The 19,411-nt window shown below is 39.4% G+C and overlaps 1 protein-coding gene across 20 annotated transcripts; it reads left to right on the top strand.

Moving 5' to 3' along the window:
• The first annotated feature begins 2,121 nt into the window (after window positions 1-2,121).
• LOC105033490 (uncharacterized) lies at window positions 2,122-18,564 on the top strand. 20 transcript variants are annotated; one of them, XM_073253140.1, is made up of 34 exons: window positions 2,122-2,659; window positions 2,747-2,898; window positions 5,945-6,121; window positions 6,217-6,321; window positions 6,753-6,878; window positions 7,217-7,345; window positions 7,455-7,583; window positions 7,691-7,819; window positions 7,934-8,062; window positions 8,175-8,303; window positions 8,402-8,530; window positions 8,634-8,759; window positions 8,834-9,043; window positions 9,362-9,499; window positions 9,603-9,728; window positions 10,335-10,472; window positions 10,576-10,701; window positions 10,776-10,985; window positions 11,060-11,131; window positions 11,308-11,445; window positions 11,547-11,672; window positions 11,747-11,956; window positions 12,031-12,102; window positions 12,258-12,410; window positions 12,499-12,624; window positions 12,700-12,909; window positions 12,984-13,055; window positions 13,140-13,235; window positions 13,338-13,445; window positions 13,580-13,954; window positions 15,099-15,374; window positions 16,214-16,609; window positions 17,005-17,248; window positions 17,347-18,564. In XM_073253140.1, exons 2-34 carry the CDS (start codon window positions 2,820-2,822, stop codon window positions 17,975-17,977), a joined length of 5,640 nt encoding a protein of 1,879 aa, XP_073109241.1. In that variant the 5' UTR covers window positions 2,122-2,659; window positions 2,747-2,819; the 3' UTR covers window positions 17,978-18,564. The 20 variants fall into 20 exon arrangements, with proteins under 20 accessions (XP_073109241.1, XP_073109245.1, XP_073109242.1 ...); XM_073253144.1 differs by having other exon boundaries at window positions 2,122-2,898; window positions 8,834-8,884; XM_073253141.1 differs by having other exon boundaries at window positions 2,122-2,898; window positions 12,258-12,395.
• Window positions 18,565-19,411: the final 847 nt, after the last annotated feature.

The following is a 19,411-nucleotide window of genomic DNA, read 5'->3' as shown; positions in this document are numbered from 1 at the left end:
ACTGGTAAGATAAGGACGAAGCTAAGGGCTAATTTCGTGACATCTGCATCGTGCCGGTCGCAATCCGACGGATCCACTCAGTGCCACCATGGATACCTACCACTGAGATCTCCGATGTTTGAATTGACCCAGACCACACCCTCGGCCACCGGCATTCAGGAAGTGGGGGTCCAAGGAGCCCTTCCTTGTTGGAATTAAAAACTCTTAGGTGGGCAGGTGTTGCTTTACCGGCCAAACTTTAAGTGACATGTTTCCTTGCGAGCCCGCCTGCGGACGCCTTCATTGCTTACTTGACTCTGAATCTGTAGCTTTGAATCAGCTCCAGCCCTCTGACCAGCCAAACAAATAGAAAGAGCCTATTGATTGGATTGGAGAAATCACACGCACACACACGTGGCAGTGCACCACGCCAATCATACATCTCGATTCCTGTGAACTTCGAGAAATTATTGCCCGGACCACACCTTGGTGGACCAGCCAGATTCCAAGGTGGATCACACCCCGCATTAACTCTCGTATTTCACAACTTCACGGCCGTGCGTTATCCACCATACATATGCTTCGAGATTTGTGCCGGTCCACCTAAGCGTGGTCCAGGCAATAATTTCTCATGAATTTCATGCATCATGCATTGGTCTTGAATTGCTGCTGGGGTACCCCATGTTGGTTTATTCCTGTGGCGCGCCGCTGATGCAGTGCAGTGTATGATTTCCCATTGGTATTTGCTAATGTCTTAGCTTTAGCTATCTAATCCTGTGGTTCATCTTTCGTGGAGTGGTGGTCCCGATATGTGGTTTAAGTTCTGTGCGGAAGTTCCCTGGGCACCGGTCACATGTGATGGAGACTCCACAACGTCTTCATAAAATGTTGCGTGTTAGATGGAGTGAGAGAATTGACGAAGGATCTTGACCAATGATGTCCTGCATCATGTACGAGAGCCGGAGTCTCCGAGCATTAACAAAATAATCTCTACTTAACATCAAAATTTTGATCAGCAGAATGATCTGGCTGTTAGTCCACAAAATGATCAAGACTTCATGAGCAATCATCGATTTATTCATGATACTTTTTGGAGTTATCTGATTGATAAAGATAAGCTTTTTTATACACCTGTATACGTTATTCAATAATTTACTTTATGAAAAGTCTCATAACTCTGAAATTAGTGACGTTTTTTTCCCCAATTTTTAGTAGAAAATTCTAATTTTCAGATGGGAAAAAAAAAAAAACCTTGCTGATTCATGGTCCAGCAGAAAACTAAAACTAATGGGATGCTTTACAGCATCTCAATGCCAATAGATAACAATGTCATTAAGCACCAATCCTTTCAGACATGTTGTTGTATCATCTATTCGATCAAGATCATGAAGGTTTGTTAATGAAAATTAATATCATATATAAATTTGCATGCTTAATTATTAGGATTGCTCTACCATACTTTCTAAATCATAATTAAATTAATTTGTGATTCACCAACCACACTATGATCTGATTATTGCTAGCTGTATATTTTTTATGTTTTTCTACATCAAAAGAATGATAAATCAAGCCTTCTACCATGATTGTACTTGTGAAGAGTCCAGATAAATACAAAAGAAGTGCAATAATTAAATTAGGGTGTACATGCCGAGTCATTTTCTCTTATTTTTCTTTGTTTCTATTGTTAACAACAATATTATTGCAGGCATTACATATGCTACCATACTAGTGCATGATGACCTACTTGAGCCAAATTGCTTGCTATCCCCGAAACAAAATAAAATAAACTAAAACGAAAGAACAATTTGTCCTTGCCAACCATCTGTTTCGGCGTGTCCATGGGACGGCAGGATCCCCAATGCTCCACCCAGTGGACGGTGCAAACTGGCACATCAGCTGGACCTGCTGAGAATCCGCTTAAACTAATGCAACTCCACGACACCCCACCGCAACCAACCAAGAAGCCCTCATTAAACAAAACCAACAGCAGTTCATAGCTTAAACTTCCAAGATCAGACTGTCAAACAGCTAATGATTCCATAAACCATTGCCTCATCTGAGCACCCCAAACATCTCCCCCAGCCCCAGTTACTCTAGTCCCACCCTCCATAAAAACAGTCTGAGATGGGAAGAGGGAGCAAAGAAATGAGAACCCAATGGAAACCAAGGGTGCAAAGGTCGGTCCCTCTTCACCAAGCAAAACCCCCCCTGATAGGCTTGAATCTTGATCCAGGTCTAAGACTCACCGCCCACCCAAGCATCCCCCTTTATCGTCCCACGCTCCATAAAGGATTAAAGACCGAGATGGCTATAAAACAGTAAGGTCCAAGGTTTGGCCTCTCCCCACTAAACAAAGACCCCCCCCCGGATCCTTCGGCTAAAGTCTAAAGACCTTACCCTCGTTTTTCTTTATTCCTCCCCAGAATATTTTCCTCCAATTCACCAAAGACCGGAGGTGGAACAATACCATACCGTCCTCTTAGCATCTCTTTCTCTTTGGAGCTTTATTTTTTTAGGTTTTTTTGGTCACGGCAACAGAAGTCATCCTTTCTTGGCACGGGGATTTGATCTAATCGTTTTCTTTGCTATCTCGTGCTGTTCTTTTAGATCAAAATCGCTGCTTTCCGACATGGTTTTGCTTAATTTTGTCATCTTTGGTGTTGCCCATATCTTACTCCCGGTGGGTACTTCGGCTCTGTCCTTTTCTAAGTTCTCTGGGTTCTGTGTTTCATCTGATATGAGTTTCTTGGAGTGGAGGAGGGCGTAGAGGTGGGTACGAGGAGCTTTTGTTGAGCTTTTCGATCGAGGGTTTATGTTATGAGTGAGAGGGGAGCGGTAGGATGGGGCGATGGCGAAAGACTCCTCGCCCATGGGTTCTCTGCATCGTGGTGGTTCTTCTGGCCATCCATGGATCAATAGGTAAAAGAATTCGTTGCAAGAGTGTTTAAAATTTATATGTTTTGAATGCTTTGGCTGTGATATTATTTATGAAAACAAGCAAAACTTGGGAGGATCTTCCCCCCTCTTTTTTTTTTTTCTTGCTGCTTTCTCCCTTTCTAATTTGAAGTCGGGGAAGCGACAGATGTTTTGTAAAGCTCAGGTTAGAGCTAACGGAGAGTTTCTTGATGATTCTTGATTTGAATCTATATGGGCAAAAAAGGAGGTTGTCATGTGATTCGAAATTCATCTCATATAGTTTAGGAGAAATAACAGAAAACTATTGCTTTAGACTGTTCTTTTATTCTAAGAGAACATCTTATTGAAGTCATCAAGACATCTACAGAAATTTAAGACAATTCTTCTGAGAGCCTTGTTTTCAGAAGAAAATGGTTCAAATTTTGTAGATTAAATCCTAAATCTCATTGATTTGCATCCAAAATTGTTCTAAATGGCCCATCCTTTTCATCAAGAGAAGTATGCTGAAATGATTTGTCATCTGATATTTGTTCTCTACTTTCATACATTTCTTATATACCATGACCTTTTTCATGTGGCATGGTGCAAAAATATTCCCTATATAGTTCACTTCTTCTTTTTTCCAGCATTGATTCTACAAGGAAAGTAATTTAGGTACCTGAGTTAGAATAGGTTGACCATCAACCATTTCAAGTAAAAAAAATCATGGCAAATGGCCTATTGTCATCATTTTAGATATTGTTCTTCTAGGTGTTTGCAAGCTCCATTCTGTTCTTTTGTGTGAAAGTTCTGAAATTGTTTTTGGTAAACAAATTGGAATTGTTAATATCAAGAATGGCATATGTGATAATATCTTTCTTTGCTCACTCTTCATGAAATACTGGACAGGGTCCCTCCCTTTATTTTCTTTTTGCGAAAAAAAAAAAAAAAAAAACTTTGCCCGAATGTGATATAACTTAATTGTAAGGATTTTTTTCCCTCTTCTTTTTCTTGTTTCTATCTCCCTTTCTAATTTGGAGTTGAGGAAGTGTTGGATGCTTTTGTAAAACTCTGGTTAGAGCTAAGAGAGATGTTCTTGGTGATTTTTGATTTGAATCTATGGGCAGAGAACGGAGGTAGTTATGTGATTCAAAATTCTTCTCATACAGTTTGAAACAACAGAAACATGAATTTAAGGCAATTCATCTGAAAGCATTGTTTTCAGAAGAAACTGGTTCAAATTTTCTAGATTTAATCCTAGACCTCATTGAATTGCACTCACTTTATCCAGACTTGCTCTAGATGGCCCATCCTTCCATCAAAAGAAGTATGCTTAGATGATGCTTTTGTCATCAAAAGATATAATTTGATATATCCAGAAAAAAACACATGATTTAGTTGATCATTTGTCATGGTGTTTGTGGAAGGCAGCAGAGGACAGCATGTGTTGATCATTTGTCATGGTGTTTGTAGCAAAGGTCAAATGGAAGAGAAACTACCTTTATGACAGATGTACCTTTGACCAGCAAAGATCTTATGAATGCTTCCTCTACATACCAACCATTTGTCAATGGATACGATTAATGTTCTTGAAAGTTTGTTCCTCTAGATAAATTCAACTCCTCTAAGACCATTAAAAGAAGAATGCTCCTATATGCTATTCAACAGTTAACCTCCAAAGTCCAGAATATATGAACAGTGATCAAACCATTGTTCCACAGTCAATTGGATTACCTAGTTCACTAGATCTATGTGGTTGCGAAAATGAATATAATCTACATGCTATTTTAAAAAACATATAGCCATTACCATATGTTGTCTGCACCAAGTGTTGGCAAGTTATATGAGCTATCATGCAACGTCCCATTAACAAAGTGAATTTGTTGAGTACACACCTTGTATAGGTTTCCAACTCCACAAGAAAATGTAGATCCAGCATTCTTCACCACATCACACACTTATCTCATTATACTTTAAATTGGAAGCAGAATATCTTCGGTGTCTCTCAAGTTTTTTGTCACTCTAATTAATAGGCTTTATGCAGAAATTTAATGACTAGATGTGTTGTGAACATGCTGCAAATCTTGCTCTATAATGTCACCTATTTTAACAGCTGACCAATGTCCTGCAGTTTGTGTTATGCCCTGCTTTATTGGGGATTTCTTCTTATTTGTTAATTCTGTCAATAGACAATGAGTTCTTATGGAGAGTCGTCTGTATCTGGAAAAGAAGCCACCACTATGCTGATAGTGGCCTTTTTCAATTGGCTGTGTATGTGACTATTCTAATGATTTCATATCTCCACATTCTTTAATACACATATATCCATTAGAGAGAGATGCCTGTGTGAGGGTGAATAGAAGCAAGAAGGAAGAGATGGAATTTGAAACTTGAAAGCATAGCCCTTTAATTTTGGTACCATGAGACCTTTTTAATTATTATTTTCCTTCCTAAAGTGGATGGCGTCACTTGTAATTATTATTCATTGAAATTTATGACTACAACATGAACATGCTAAAATTAAGTTGATGTTTTAAATCACACCAATTTACTTACTGTTATGCTAAATGCACATTTCGGGGTAATGAGATGATGAGATAAATAAGTGAAAACCATAGATCCAAAATAAATATTAAAAAAAGATGAAATATAAAGATAGAGCAAAAAAAAAGGACTTTGGAGAACTAGGAGGGATATTTTAGAAATTCTTGGTCTTTTGATTTAATATGGAAATGAAAGCTCTTAGCTTGCATATGTTTATAGTCTAAGGTGGTTCTGATCAGTGATCCTCTTTGGATACTTAAATTCATCATTGAGATGAACATAATTTTTTTTGTAAATTAGTAGCAGTTGCGTCTTGTGTGGATTAACCATTTAATTACAATGACATGCATATTTGAGTTTCATACGATCTGTTTCGCTGGCGAGTGCTCTAACAACAACTCCATGTGACATTATGAGAAATGGTTGGCTCTATATGTTTGATTTGTATGGTTTAGAAGTACACTTTAGTCTACCTTCACAGCATGGCTATGAGCTTTAAGTGATCACACTGACACTTCTTTTATAGGCCCAATTTCAAATTTTGTACAGCAACTATCAAGACCATCACATGTACATCCATGGGCTCACAGAATACTGCTATCGGCGACATCTGGGCCTCCACCCGATGAATTGGGCATGAAGCTTCAGCCCTCAAGCATGCTGGCTCCATCCATTCTTTCACCGCTAGAACCACCAAGTACAGGTTAAAATTTACAATTTAGCTGATTTGAATTCCCACATAATAACATGGGTATAAGTGCTTTTGTTCTCATGTTGGATTCCATCTATTCCCTTCAGACATATCGCCTGCATTTGTGCGTATCAAAGAGAAAGGACCTACTCCTGCATATCTTTCAAAATCACAAAGTGAATATGCACGTAGTCAAATAATGGTCCCTGAAGGTAGCCTTGATGGAGTCGTCATGTATTATCTCCTTGAAACAATCTGCTAAACTTTTAATCTTATATACTAGGCACTGTCTTACATCCCGCAGTGATCATGCTGCTTAAGTCTGAGGTTTTCAGTTTGCCAAACTTTTAATTGCATATACTAGGAGCTGTCTTACATCCCCCAGAGATAATGCCCCCCTGAGTCTGAGGTTTTACCACCTTCCACCGCAGCAGTGATACCATTGATGCAGCCTAGTGCTCCACCTGAACATGTAACTATGAAACAAGGACCAGTAATAATATCTCCATCTATACATGGTCTGGCACCAACTTTTCCTGTTTGGGAAGGCAAATTTCCATCAATAAATTATTCTCACAATGTTCTCAGAATGTCAGTGAATTTAGATTTTTTTTTTTTTTTAATTTACATTTACATTCTACAGATCATGATCCTTCTCCATCCTATATGATCCCTCCACTATCACATGCTATGGTGGGAGTGCCTGAGGCTGGGCTTCATGAAAAAGCAACCAATAGTAATTCCCCAGTTCCAGTACCACATACACTAGGTAAGGCTAATTAATAGCACATTCACTTGGTTGCCCATGAATGACAAAAATCTGATCTCTATGTTACTGTACCAGTTTCACTATCTCCAAGAAAAATCTCCACTTGAACCACCTACTATCCTCCTACTACAAATTTCCAGTGTAAGCATTTTAGCAGTTGTCCGCTCTCCTCTACCTCCTCCTCCTTCCAGCCAGCCAGATGACCTATGTTCTGTTGGCATCTCACTGGTCCTTTGGGATTTCTTGCTTGATGTATCATGTTACCTTGGATGGTTACTTGGCTTATAGTTCTTTTGAGTTTAGTTGATCATGCATTTATGGTGATGAATGATGTGTAGGGCAAGCTGTTCCTCCTAAATCAATTGCTTTTCCTGTCATTCATGGGAATGGATATAGCATGCCTACTACTGCACCACCTAAGGAATTATCCAATCATTTGACACCAGCAGATTATTCTTTTCCTGAAGGTATTCTTCTCCTTAGAAGAAAGTATTGGATCTGAAAATATAAGTGGTTAATTCCAAGTCTGGCCATTTTGAAGTTGATCGTGCATTTGTGGCGATTTATTTTGTGCAGGGCCTGCTGTTTCTCCAACATCAATTACTTCTCCTACCATCCATGGGCATGGGTACAACATGCCAGTTGCTGCACCCCAAAAGAAATCATCTAGCCATTTATCCCCTGTTAATTATTTGCACACAAAAGGTATCCATTCTTGTTTTTAGTGAAAGCTATTGGAATGAGATAGCTAAACATACTAAATCCATGACTGGCCTTCTCTATATTCATTTGTGGCAATATATGATGTGCAGCGCCTGCTGTTTCTCCAACATCAATCAGTGTTCCTGCTAATCATGGAAATAGGTACCGCATGCCTGTTGCTGCACCACCAACAGATCCATTCAGCAATTTATCCCCTGTAAACAATTCACATCCAAAAGGTATCCAATCTTCTCTTTAGTGAAACTTGTTGAAATGAGAAAATTAAACAGGCTAGGTCAATGACTAATCTTCCTTTCATTCATCTCACACTTGTGGCAATATATGATGTACAGGGCCTGCCACTTCTCCGACTTCAATCACTTCTCCCACTAACCATAAGAATAGGTATGGCATGCCAGTTGCTGCAGCACCAACAGAATCATCCAGCCATTTATCCCCTGTATATCATTCACATCCAAAAGGTATCCATTCTTCCCTTTAGTGAAAGATATTGGAACTAGAGTTAAACAGATAAAGTCCATGACTGATGTTCTTTAGATTCATTATGCACTGATGGCAAAATATGATGTGCAGGGCCTGCTATGTCTCCAAGATCAGTCAGTTCTCCTGCCAACCATGGGAATAGGTATGACATGCCTGTTGCTGCACCATCAACAGAATCATCCAGTCATTTGTCCCCTGTAAATCATTTGCTCCCCAAAGGTATGCTTCTTCTCAATGAAAAAAAGATGTCAGAAGAAGAGGACCGCTGTCATGATGTATCTTTTTTATATTGATCGTGCACATTCTATGATGTTCAGTGTCGACTATTTCTCCTATATCAATCACGTCTCCTGGAAGCCCTCAGAATGGGCATGGCATGCCGGTTGCTGCACCTCCAAAGAAATTTTCTAGACATTGGTCCCCTGTAAACTATTCACATCCAAAAAGTACTTCTCTCCTTAGTGAAGTATGTTGAAATGATAAACGTACTGATTTTGTGATTGATCTATGTATGCTGATAGTGCATTTGTGGCAACATATGATGCATAGGGCCTGGTGTTTCTCTAGCACCCACCACACCTCCTGCCAACTATGGGATATATGGCATGCCAATTCCTGCCCCACCAAAAGATATATCTAGCCATTTATCCCCCAAAAATTATTTGCACACAAAAGGTACTAATATCCTCCAGAAAAAATGTTCGAATTAGAATTATAAATACTAATTCAATGTCTAATCTTTTATACAGGCTCTTTTCCTATTATAAGCCCTGCTCCACATGAGGCTGATAGACCCTCAGGTACAGTACATTCTCCTTTCACTTCGCCTCCCCAACCTCCAATACAAAGAAGACTTCATAGCCCTGCACCAGCACCCCTATTTTTATTTCGTCAGCCAACAGCTAGAGAAAGAACAGGAAGCCTTGCATCAGCTCCATCTCCACAATCTTATAATCCAGGTTGGAATAATATATCTGAAAATGTTATATCGATCCCTCATTGAGTTTTAGTAAGAGGCGGGTATTTTTTCTAGCTTCTTCACATCCTCCAGCGATCCTCCCAAAGTATAACCGAGAGCATCATGCTCCACCACCTTATGTTCAAGGTTGTAACCTTAAATAACATATAGACTTGCACCTTCCTTGTCGATAATGTTCCCATATACTCAAAATAAAGGCCTGCTTAAGTTCTTCTAATGGTTGCTCTTATTCTGGTACATGTTTCTGCTTTGTTATAATGCTACTTGTTATGGGTTTTGATCGTGCTAATTTCTACAGGGCCTGTTCAATCTCCTATACTTTCTCCTTCTGCATCTGTCTTAGGAAAGCCACAGGCACCACAGCTTCAACCTTTCCATTCACTACCACCTCCATCACCTGGTCGTTCATCCTTTATAAACTATTCACATCCAAAAAGTACTCTTCTCCTTGGTGAAGAATGTTGAAATGATAAACATACTGATTTCGTGATCTATCTTTATGTGTTGATAGTGCATTTATGGCAACATATGATGTGCAGAGCCTGCTGTTTCTCCAACACCCACAATATCTCCTGTCAACTATGGGAGACATGGCATGCCAGTTCTTGCACCACCAAAGGATATATCTAGCCATTTATCTCCCAAAAATTATTCGCACACAAAAGGTATTTATATCCTCCATGAAAAATGTTCCAATGAGGGTAATAAATACCAATTCAATGTCTAATCTTTTATACATGCTCTTTTCCTATTATAAGCCCTGCTTCACATGAGGTTGATAGACCCTTAGGTACAGTACATTCTCCTTTCACTTCGCCTCCCAAACCTTCAATACAAAGAAGACTTCATAGCCCTGCACCAGCACCCCTATTTTCATTTCACCAATCGACTGCTAGAGAAAGAACAGGAAGCCTTGCATCTGCTCCATCTCCACAATCTTATAATCTAGGGTGGAATAATATACCTGAAAATGTTATACCGATCCCTCATTGAGTTTTAGTAAGAGGCGGGTGTTTTTTCCAGCTTCTTCACATCCTCCAATAGTACTCCCAAAGCATAATCGAGAGCATTATGCTCCATCACTCTATGTTCAAGGTTGTAATCTTATTAAATAACATATAGACTTGCACCTTCCCTGTCAATAATGTTCCCACCTACTCAAAATAAAAGTCTGCTTAAGTGCTGCTAATGGTTGCTCTTATTTTGATGCATATTTCTCCTTTGTTATAATGCTATTTGTTTTGGGTTTTTAATCGTGCTCATTCCTACAGGGTCTGTTCAATCTCCTGTACTTTCTCCTCCTGCATCTACCTCAGGAAAGCCACGGGCACCACAGCTTCAACCTTTCCATTCACTACCACCTCCATCGCCTGGTCATTCATCCCATATAAACTATTCACATCCAAAAAGTACTTTTCTCTTTGGTGATGAATGTTGAAATGATAAACATACTGATTTCATGATCTATCTTTATGTGCTGATAGTGCATTTATGGCAACATATGATGTACAGGGCCTGTTGTTTCTCCAGCACCCACAATATCTCCTGCCAACTATGGGAGATATGGCATGCTAGTTCCTGCACCACCAAAGGATATATCTAGCCATTTATCTCCCAAAAATTATTTGCACACAAAAGGTACTTATATCCTCCATGAAAAATGTTCGAATGAGAGTTATAAATACCAATTCAATGTCTAATCTTTTATGTAGGCTCTTTTCCTGTTATAAGCCCTACTCCACATGAGGCTGATAGATCCTCGGGTACAGTACATTCTCCCTTCACTTCGCCTTCCCAACCTCCAGTACAAAGAAGACTTCATAGTCCTACACCAGCACCCCTATTTTCATTTCACCAGCCGACAGCCAGAGAAAGAACAGGAAGCCCCGCATCTGCTCCATCTCCACAATCTTATAATACAGGTTGGAATAATATACCTGAAAATATTACATTGACCCCTTATTGAGTTTTTGTAAGAGGTGGGTGTTTTTTCCAGCTCCTTCACATCTTCCAGCGATACTCCCAAAGTATAATCGAGAGCATCATGCTCCACCACCTTATGTTCAAGGTTGTAACCTTATTAAATAACATATAGACTTGCACCTTCCCTGTCAATAATGTTCCCATCTATTCAAAATAAAAGTTTGCTTAAGTGCTTCTAATGGTTGCTCTTATTTTGATATATGTTTCTCCTTTGTTATAATGCTATTTGTTATGGGTTTTTGATCGTGCTCATTCCTATAGGGCCTGTTCAATCTTCTGTACTTTCTCCTTCTACATCTGCCTCACGAAAGCCATGGGCACCACAGCTTCGACCTTTTCATTCACTACCACCTCTATCGCCTAGTCATTCATCCCTTATAAACTATTCACATCCAAAAAGTAATCTTCTCCTTGGTGAAGAACGTTGAAATGATAAACATACTGATTTCGTGATCTATCTTTATATGCTGATAGCATTTATGACAACATATGATGTGCAGGGCCTGTTGTTTCTCCAACACCCACAACATCTCCTGCCAACTATGGGAGATATGGTATGCCAGTTCCTGCACCACCAAAGGATATATCTAGCCATTTATCTCCCAAAAATTATGTGCACACAAAAGGTACTTATATCCTCCATGAAAAATGTTCGAATAAGAGTTATAAATGCCAATTCAATATCTAATCTTTTATACAGGCTCTTTTCCTGTTATAAGCCCTGCTCCACATGAGGCTGATAGACCCTCAGGTACAGTACATTCTCCTTTCACTTCGCCTCCTCAACCTCCAATACAAAGAAGACTTCATAGTCCTGCACCAGCACCTCTATTTTCATTGCGCCAGCCGACAGCTAGAGAGAGAACAAGAAGCGTTGCATCTGCTCCATCTCCACAATCTTATAATCCAGGTTGGAATAATATACCTGAAAATGTTATATCGACCCCTCATTGAGTTTTAGTAAGAGGCAGGTGTTTTTTGCAGCTTCTTCACATCCTCCAGCAGTACTCCCAAAGCATAATCGAGAGCATCATGCTCCACCACCCTATGTTCAAGGTTGTAACCTTATTTATTCCCTGTCAATAATGTTCCCATCTACTCAAAATAAATGGATAGTTTGGTGCTTCTAATTGTTACTCTTACTTCGGTACATGTTTCCCTGTTCTTATGATACTATTTGTTGTTGATTTTTGATCTGCTTATTCCTACAGGGCCTGTTCAATCTCCTGTACTTCCCCCTTCTGCATCTGCCTCAAGAAAGCCATGGGCACCACAGTTTCAACCTTTCCATTCATTACCACCTCCACCGCATAGACATTCATCCCCTAAAAACTATTCACATCCAAAAAGTACTCTTCTCTTTGGTAAAGAATGTTGAAATGATAAACATTTTAATTCTGTGATTGATCTTCATATGCTAATAGTGCATTTATGGCAACATATGATGTGCAGGGCCTGCTGTTTCTCCGGCACCTGTCACACCTCCTGCCAACTATGGGAGATATGGCATGCCGGTTCCTGCACCATCAAGAGATATATCCAGTCCTTTATCCTCCAAAAATTATTCGCACACAAAAGGTTCTTATATCTTTCATGAAAAATGCTTGAATAAGAAATTAGAAATACTAATCCAATGTCTAATCTTTTCTATAGGTTCTTTTCCGGTTATAAGCCCTGCTCCACATGAGGCTCATAGTCCCTCATATTCAGTACATTCTCCTTTCACTTCACATCCCCAACCTCCAATACAAAGAATATTTCACAGCCCTGCACCAACACCTGTAGTTTCATTTCGCCATCCAACAGCTAGGGAAAGAACAGGAAGCCCTACATCTACTCCATCTCCACAATCCCGTTATCCAGGTTGGAATAATATACCTAAAAATGTTACATTGACCCCTCATTGAGTTTTAATAAGAGGCATGTGTTCTCTCTAGCTCCTTCACATCCTCCAGCATTACTTCCAAAGCATAGTCGATGGCATCATGCTCCACCACCCTATGTTCAAGGTTGGATGTTGGAACCTAAATAAATAACATATAAGCATGCAGGTATGTTATTTCTTTAACTCTTGACCCTCTTTCTTTTTCCAGGCCCTTCAGTTTCCCAAGCTCCATTTCATTCAACGGATAATGAAGGAACCCCTGCACCTGCCCCATCAAAAGTGTTCCCATCTACCCAAAATAAAGGTATACTTAAGTGCTTCTAATCATTACTCTTGTGCTGATATATGTTTCTTCTTTTTCATAATACTAGTTGTTATTGGTTTTTGATCATGCTTATTCCTACAGGGCCTGTTCAATCTCCTGTACTTTCTCCCTCTGCGTCTGCCTCTGGAAAGCCAAGGGCATCACAGCTTCAACCTTTCCATTCATTACCACCTCCACCACCTAATCTAGGTAGGTATGGAGTATCATTATTTTGTCAATATGTTGTTGTCAACTTTTGTGATATTCCCATGGCATTTTTCTAAGATTTTCCAAGTCTAGTTGAATATACATTTACCATCACTATTTATTTGCTTTGTCTGCAGACTGTAAAACCCCATTATCTTGCCCAGAGCCTTCGACAAATAGCCCTCCAGGATCACCATGTGCTTGTGTCATGCCAATAAGAGTTGGACTTCGTCTAAGCATTGCATTATATGCATTCTTCCCTTTGGTCTCTGAGCTTGCCCAAGAAATTGCATCTGGGGTTTCCATGAAACAGAGTCAGGTCCGCATCATGGGAGCAAATGCTACAAGTGAGGAATATGACAAAACTATTGTGCTCATTGATCTGGTTCCCCTCGGAGACAAATTTGATTACACTACAGCATTTTTAGTCTATGAGAAGTTCTGGCACAAGCAGGTTTTCATAAACGCCTCATCTTTTGGGGATTATGATGTATTATATGTTTACTATCCAGGTTAGAATACATGTTCCATTGTTATTCCTCATGTTAGTCAATGCATATTTTATGTTGCCCATGCAAAGTGCTTAGTGAAAGATAGAGTACCCTCTTATCTCTCCCATTATCGTTTTTGATGGATGATTTGAACCATCCACTAACTGGGCCAAATTACTGACTTCTAGCATCTTAAAAAAGATAGGATCTAGGCACATGCTATGCATGTGTTTACTCTTATAAAATCCTTGGCATGTGTGATGTATGTAAGAGGTATGATTAAGCACATTTTATAATTCATATATTTTGATATATAAACTCCTAGCTTGGTGAGATGTATTTCTCTTTTAAGGGTAAGAATCGAACTATACAGGGTTTATATTTTTGATATAAGACTAGTTATAGGGTGGTGGAGCCTCATGAATTGGAGTCTTTCAGACAGTGAGGCACCTTGGAGTGTGGCATGTGTGATGGATATCAGAGGTAGTATGGATGGCTATGATCCCCAAATTTATTGATTTTATATTGAAAAACAAACTCCCACCATTGGAAAGGTTTGCTTCTCATGTTTCTCTCTATCAAACATGAACTAAGCTAAGTGAAGTTTTTGTATTTATGATGGGAGCAGTTACAGTGTCAAGAATGAGAGATGTTAGACCGAGACTTAGTGCGGGAGGCATACTGAGTCTACATACCCCGAACCAACCCTTGTACCAAGTATACTGACACTGTACCAGTATGGTCTAGTATTGAGATGGCGAAGCTTGACCTATAGCCTCACAAACTGAGGTATTTGGGAGTTTGCATTTGATAGTAGAAGTTTTGAACAGATATATTGCTGATCCGTATGATGATTAGGTTTGGGTCTCTTGCCATGGTACTGTTTTATATAGTATTCAGAAAAGGTAACTTACCTCTTTTTTGATGAATTGGAAAACCATGGATGTTTAGGATCTCTGACTGGTATGATGTTTTGCCTAATGAAATGTCATGGACATGGCCAGTTAAGTGGAAGTTTAAGAGTTCATAGCATCCATTACCTACATGACACATGGAGAGAAATCATATTGATATGCTATTGAAATTTTGTTTCTGGTAGTACATACTTGACTTCTGTCTGGCTTGGTTTGTCTTGATTTTTTTCAAAAACACATTATATATGCAGGGCTTCCTCCATCACCGCCTATTGCACCTGGAAATATTGATAATGGTAATGGTAATGACAAGAATTCTAGTACGATAGATCCTCTTGCGGCTGATGTCAGAAAGCAAAAAGAAAGACAAAATGGCACTGTGATAGCTATCATAGTTGTTGCAGCTGTTATAGCATTGGCATTATGTGTTGGGGCGGCATGGGTTTTCTTGTTGAAGCATAGAGAACTTTCTCATTTGCCAATAATAACCCCACAGATGTCGCTACCTCCATTTTCAAAGGCATCAGGTACTAATATTTCCTATTCTATTTGTCTGATGGTTATTTTTTTAGAATTTGTTAGGAAGGACCATGATAAACTGACAATCATATATTCAAATTTCAAATCTAGATAACATTGTTCTGGTTATAATTATGTTACACTTACTAATCCAGTTCATTTTGTTTGTACAAACTTTAGCAACTTAATAACCGGTAATAATAGAATAAATAGTTCAACATGGAATACTTATACAGTTCCTGGTGTATCCCAGAATCAAAAAATGGTCTTGCTTTGCTCATGTTAATAAAAGGAGTTTCTAAAAGCACCTTTGATTAATGTGGAAAGGATGAATTCATTTTTGGCATATAATATAGACCATAGTTTCCATTGGAAAGGACAAGTCTGTGCATGCAAACTTCTTTTAAAAGAATTGAGAGAGCTTAATTTTGCAGGGAAAAGATTGTAACAATTATGTTGCAACTTTTTTTATCTTTCTAACCATAAAACTTAGCCTTTCATGTGTTGTTCGATAATATGAGAGAAGTTGGCATAGCTCATATTTGAAGCAGGGGGAGGAACTCTTGTTTTGCTTGTTCCAAGGTCCACCGTACCAGTGTCTACCATCCCGTATGGGCAAACTGTACCATACCTGTATCAAATTGGTACTCGTGTGGGAGGCATACTCTGTGTTGGGACCACTGAACCAACCCATCTGACACTACCACTATTGTGCCAGTATGGGTACCAGAACTAATATTGCGAACCTTGGTTTTATCCTTGAAGAATTCAGGAATTAAAACAATTTTTTCCCCAATTGTATAATTTTTGTGCTGTAACATCTCCTTTTTTTGATGTGTCAAAAAAGTTGCAGGGAGTGTACCCACAATACCTGGAAGTAGGCCCAGTTCTGCCTCAGCGTCCTTCAACTCTAGCATTGCAACATGTGCCGGATCGGCAAAAACATTCAGCCTGGCCGAGATGGAAAGAGCTACAAACAAATTTAATGATTCACAAATTATTGGTGAAGGTGGTTTTGGACGCGTGTATGAAGGCACTCTTGAAGATGGAAGAAAAGCGGCCATTAAGGTGCTCAAGAGAGAGGATCAGCATGGTGGCCGAGAATTCTTGGCCGAGGTTGAGATGTTGAGCCGCTTGCATCACAGAAACTTGGTAAAGTTGATTGGTATATGCACAGAGGAGCATGTCCGCTGTTTGGTCTATGAACTTGTTCCAAATGGTAGCGTGGAATCTCATCTTTATGGTAAGTACTGGTACTAGTCCCTGAATGTTACATGGTTCTTCGTATTTTTGGTTAACAATTTATTCATTCATGAAATATCGTCCATAATGCACATTTAGTTTGACCAGCAACTCCAGTGGCTATCCCAAATTCCCAATTGTATAGTATTAGGACCAAAACAGCTGAGATTGGTCATGGGCTTGTCTTCCCATTGTTGACTGCTTCATTGTCTAAATGCTTCCGGTTGCACAGACTCAAGTTTAAACATCATAAAGTTTGCTGGTACAGAGTTTACTAGTTCAGGTTTAGGTTGATGAAAATTTATACATTAGCTGCATGATGTTGTTTTAATTATTTTTCTTGTATTAATTTCAAGCTGCTTCTTAGAAATGATTTGAACTGTATTTTCTACACAGGAGCACATAAGCAAAGTGCTCCACTTGACTGGAATGCCAGGCTGAAGATTGCACTTGGAGCTGCTCGAGGTCTAGCATATCTGCATGAAGATTCAAGCCCACGTGTCATACATCGTGATTTCAAAGCCAGCAACATCTTGTTGGAAGATGACCTCACTCCCAAAGTGTCTGATTTTGGCCTAGCCAGAACAGCTCTAGATGAGGGAAATGAGCACATTTCAACACATGTTATGGGAACTTTCGGGTATATAACTCTAAAATATAATTATTATCTTGTTGCTTATAACTCAATGTGATGCTGTAAATGATAAAAAATGTGCGCTTTTTTTTTTTTTGATTTAGTTATTTAGCTCCAGAATATGCAATGACGGGGCATCTCCTTGTCAAGAGTGATGTTTATAGCTATGGTGTTGTCCTCCTCGAGCTCTTAACAGGAAGGAAGCCAGTGGACATGCTGCGACCTCCAGGGCAAGAAAATTTAGTGACATGGGCTCATCCACATCTTACTAGTAAGGATGGATTGGAGACTATCATAGATCCATCTCTCGGCACCATTCCATTTGATAGCATGGCAAAAGTAGCAGCCATTGCTTCAATGTGTGTTCAGCCTGAAGTTAATCAGCGTCCATTTATGGGTGAGGTAGTTCAAGCCTTAAAATTGGTCTGCAATGAGGGCAATGAACATAGAGGATCAGGAAGCTTCAGCCAGGAGGAGACATCTACTCAGGATATGGAAATAAGGATCAGTACAGGGTTGGATCTGGAGCTGGAGAGGGTGATATCAGCATCTGATATATTCAGTACTTCAGCAAGGTTTACAAGGGATGTTTCTGGATCTTTCTGGAGGTATTCAAGGTCGGGCCCTCTCAGAACAGGTAGGAGCGGGCAATTTTGGAATAAAGCAAGAGGCTTGTTATCAGGAAGTGCGAGTGAGCATGGGAGATTTGGCACCAGTTTGGAGAATGGCGGTTAGTGGGTGTAGGAATACTTGGTCCCCTTTCATCTGCTGAAGAGATCCATTGTCAATCAACATAATCAGCACGGCAGCTCACCATGCTCTAAGGCAAGTGAGGTTCAAGAGTCCATGAAGGTTCAGAAGGCTCTTATACATCAAAAGTGAAGCAGCAGTCCCCAAGAAATTGGAAAAGTTCATAGTGGGGATGTTTTGCAGCTCATCCTCTCGAAACAAAACATGATTGAGACAAGAAGGGTTGTTCTTTTGGGCATAAATAGATATTTTGACTAATGGAGTTGCTATTTTCAAAGAAGCTCCCTTTGTTATTCCAATGATTGTCCAGTGGCAATGACATTATTGTTTCCATTTTGCTTTCTTCTGACGGGAGTTCTGGATTTTGGTTGATGAGAATCCTTCTATAGTTGGAACTGAAATAAGGCTGCTGCTCCAAGTAAAGAACTGATTTTGACTCTTTGTGAGTTTATCTGTCTTCACTGATTAATCCATTCAATTGTCATTATTGGTATGTGCAATTTCTTATTCTCGCTATTCAAGTCTTGTAACCTTGGATTTGTGCTTGATAATGCAGTTCATATTTCCAATAATCTTAATGCCGTGCTCTCTGCTTCTGCTTCTGTGAATTGTTCTCATCTTTTCTTTAGTTGCAGAGACAGCTTCGCTGCATAGGATTTAATGATTAGACTCACCAACATTGAGGCTGTTTAGTTGTCCCTCGGTATTAAACCATAATCCCTGCAAGAAACCTTCTCTCCCCCTCTTGTTTGTTCTGCAGAGTGGAAGACTGCTATTATGTAAGCCTGTACTCCATGATGAGACCTGAGTCATGTAGCTGGGGTTGCCCCGGACAAGCTTGGCTGTCTGCCTGATCAAAGCTCTATTGCCTCCAATGCTTATGTTGGTCTTGTTGGTGTACAGATTCTTGGAGGGACAACGGGATCTAGGGAAACATGGGACACCACCACAGTGAACGCAATTTTTGTAGAACACTTGCATGAGTTTTAAATGATTAAAATGCTATGCATGCGTGTTATTCGTTTGCTCAATTGCTTGCCCATAGGTCATTGACTGCTTGATGATTGATTCAACGTTAAGGCATAGATTTGCCGCAGAGAGCAATTTTTGGAGAAAAAAAAAAAAATTTATTGACGGTTGTCGTGGAATCTGATATTCAGCTAAATAATAAAAACCAAAGAGATGATACTGAAAAATTTTTTGTGCACCATGAGTGGTGTGAAAAAATCTGACATAGAGTGCACTGTCTCGTTCGATTGGTCTACGTAATCATCACTTTTCAACGTGCATTTAATGTTTGTAGATTGATTTTTTCGTTTGAAAATTTTAAATAATAAAAATATTTTTATTTTTAAAAAAAAATTATAACATCCTGTGCATATTATAGATGCAGGATGTGATAATATTACCATAAGATGT

This window comes from Elaeis guineensis, chromosome 2 (genome assembly GCF_000442705.2).
Source record: "Elaeis guineensis isolate ETL-2024a chromosome 2, EG11, whole genome shotgun sequence".
In the NCBI taxonomy this organism is placed as follows: domain Eukaryota; kingdom Viridiplantae; phylum Streptophyta; class Magnoliopsida; order Arecales; family Arecaceae; genus Elaeis; species Elaeis guineensis.
Note: the sequence above shows the minus strand (reverse complement) of the source record. Positions and strands in the feature narration are given on the sequence as shown.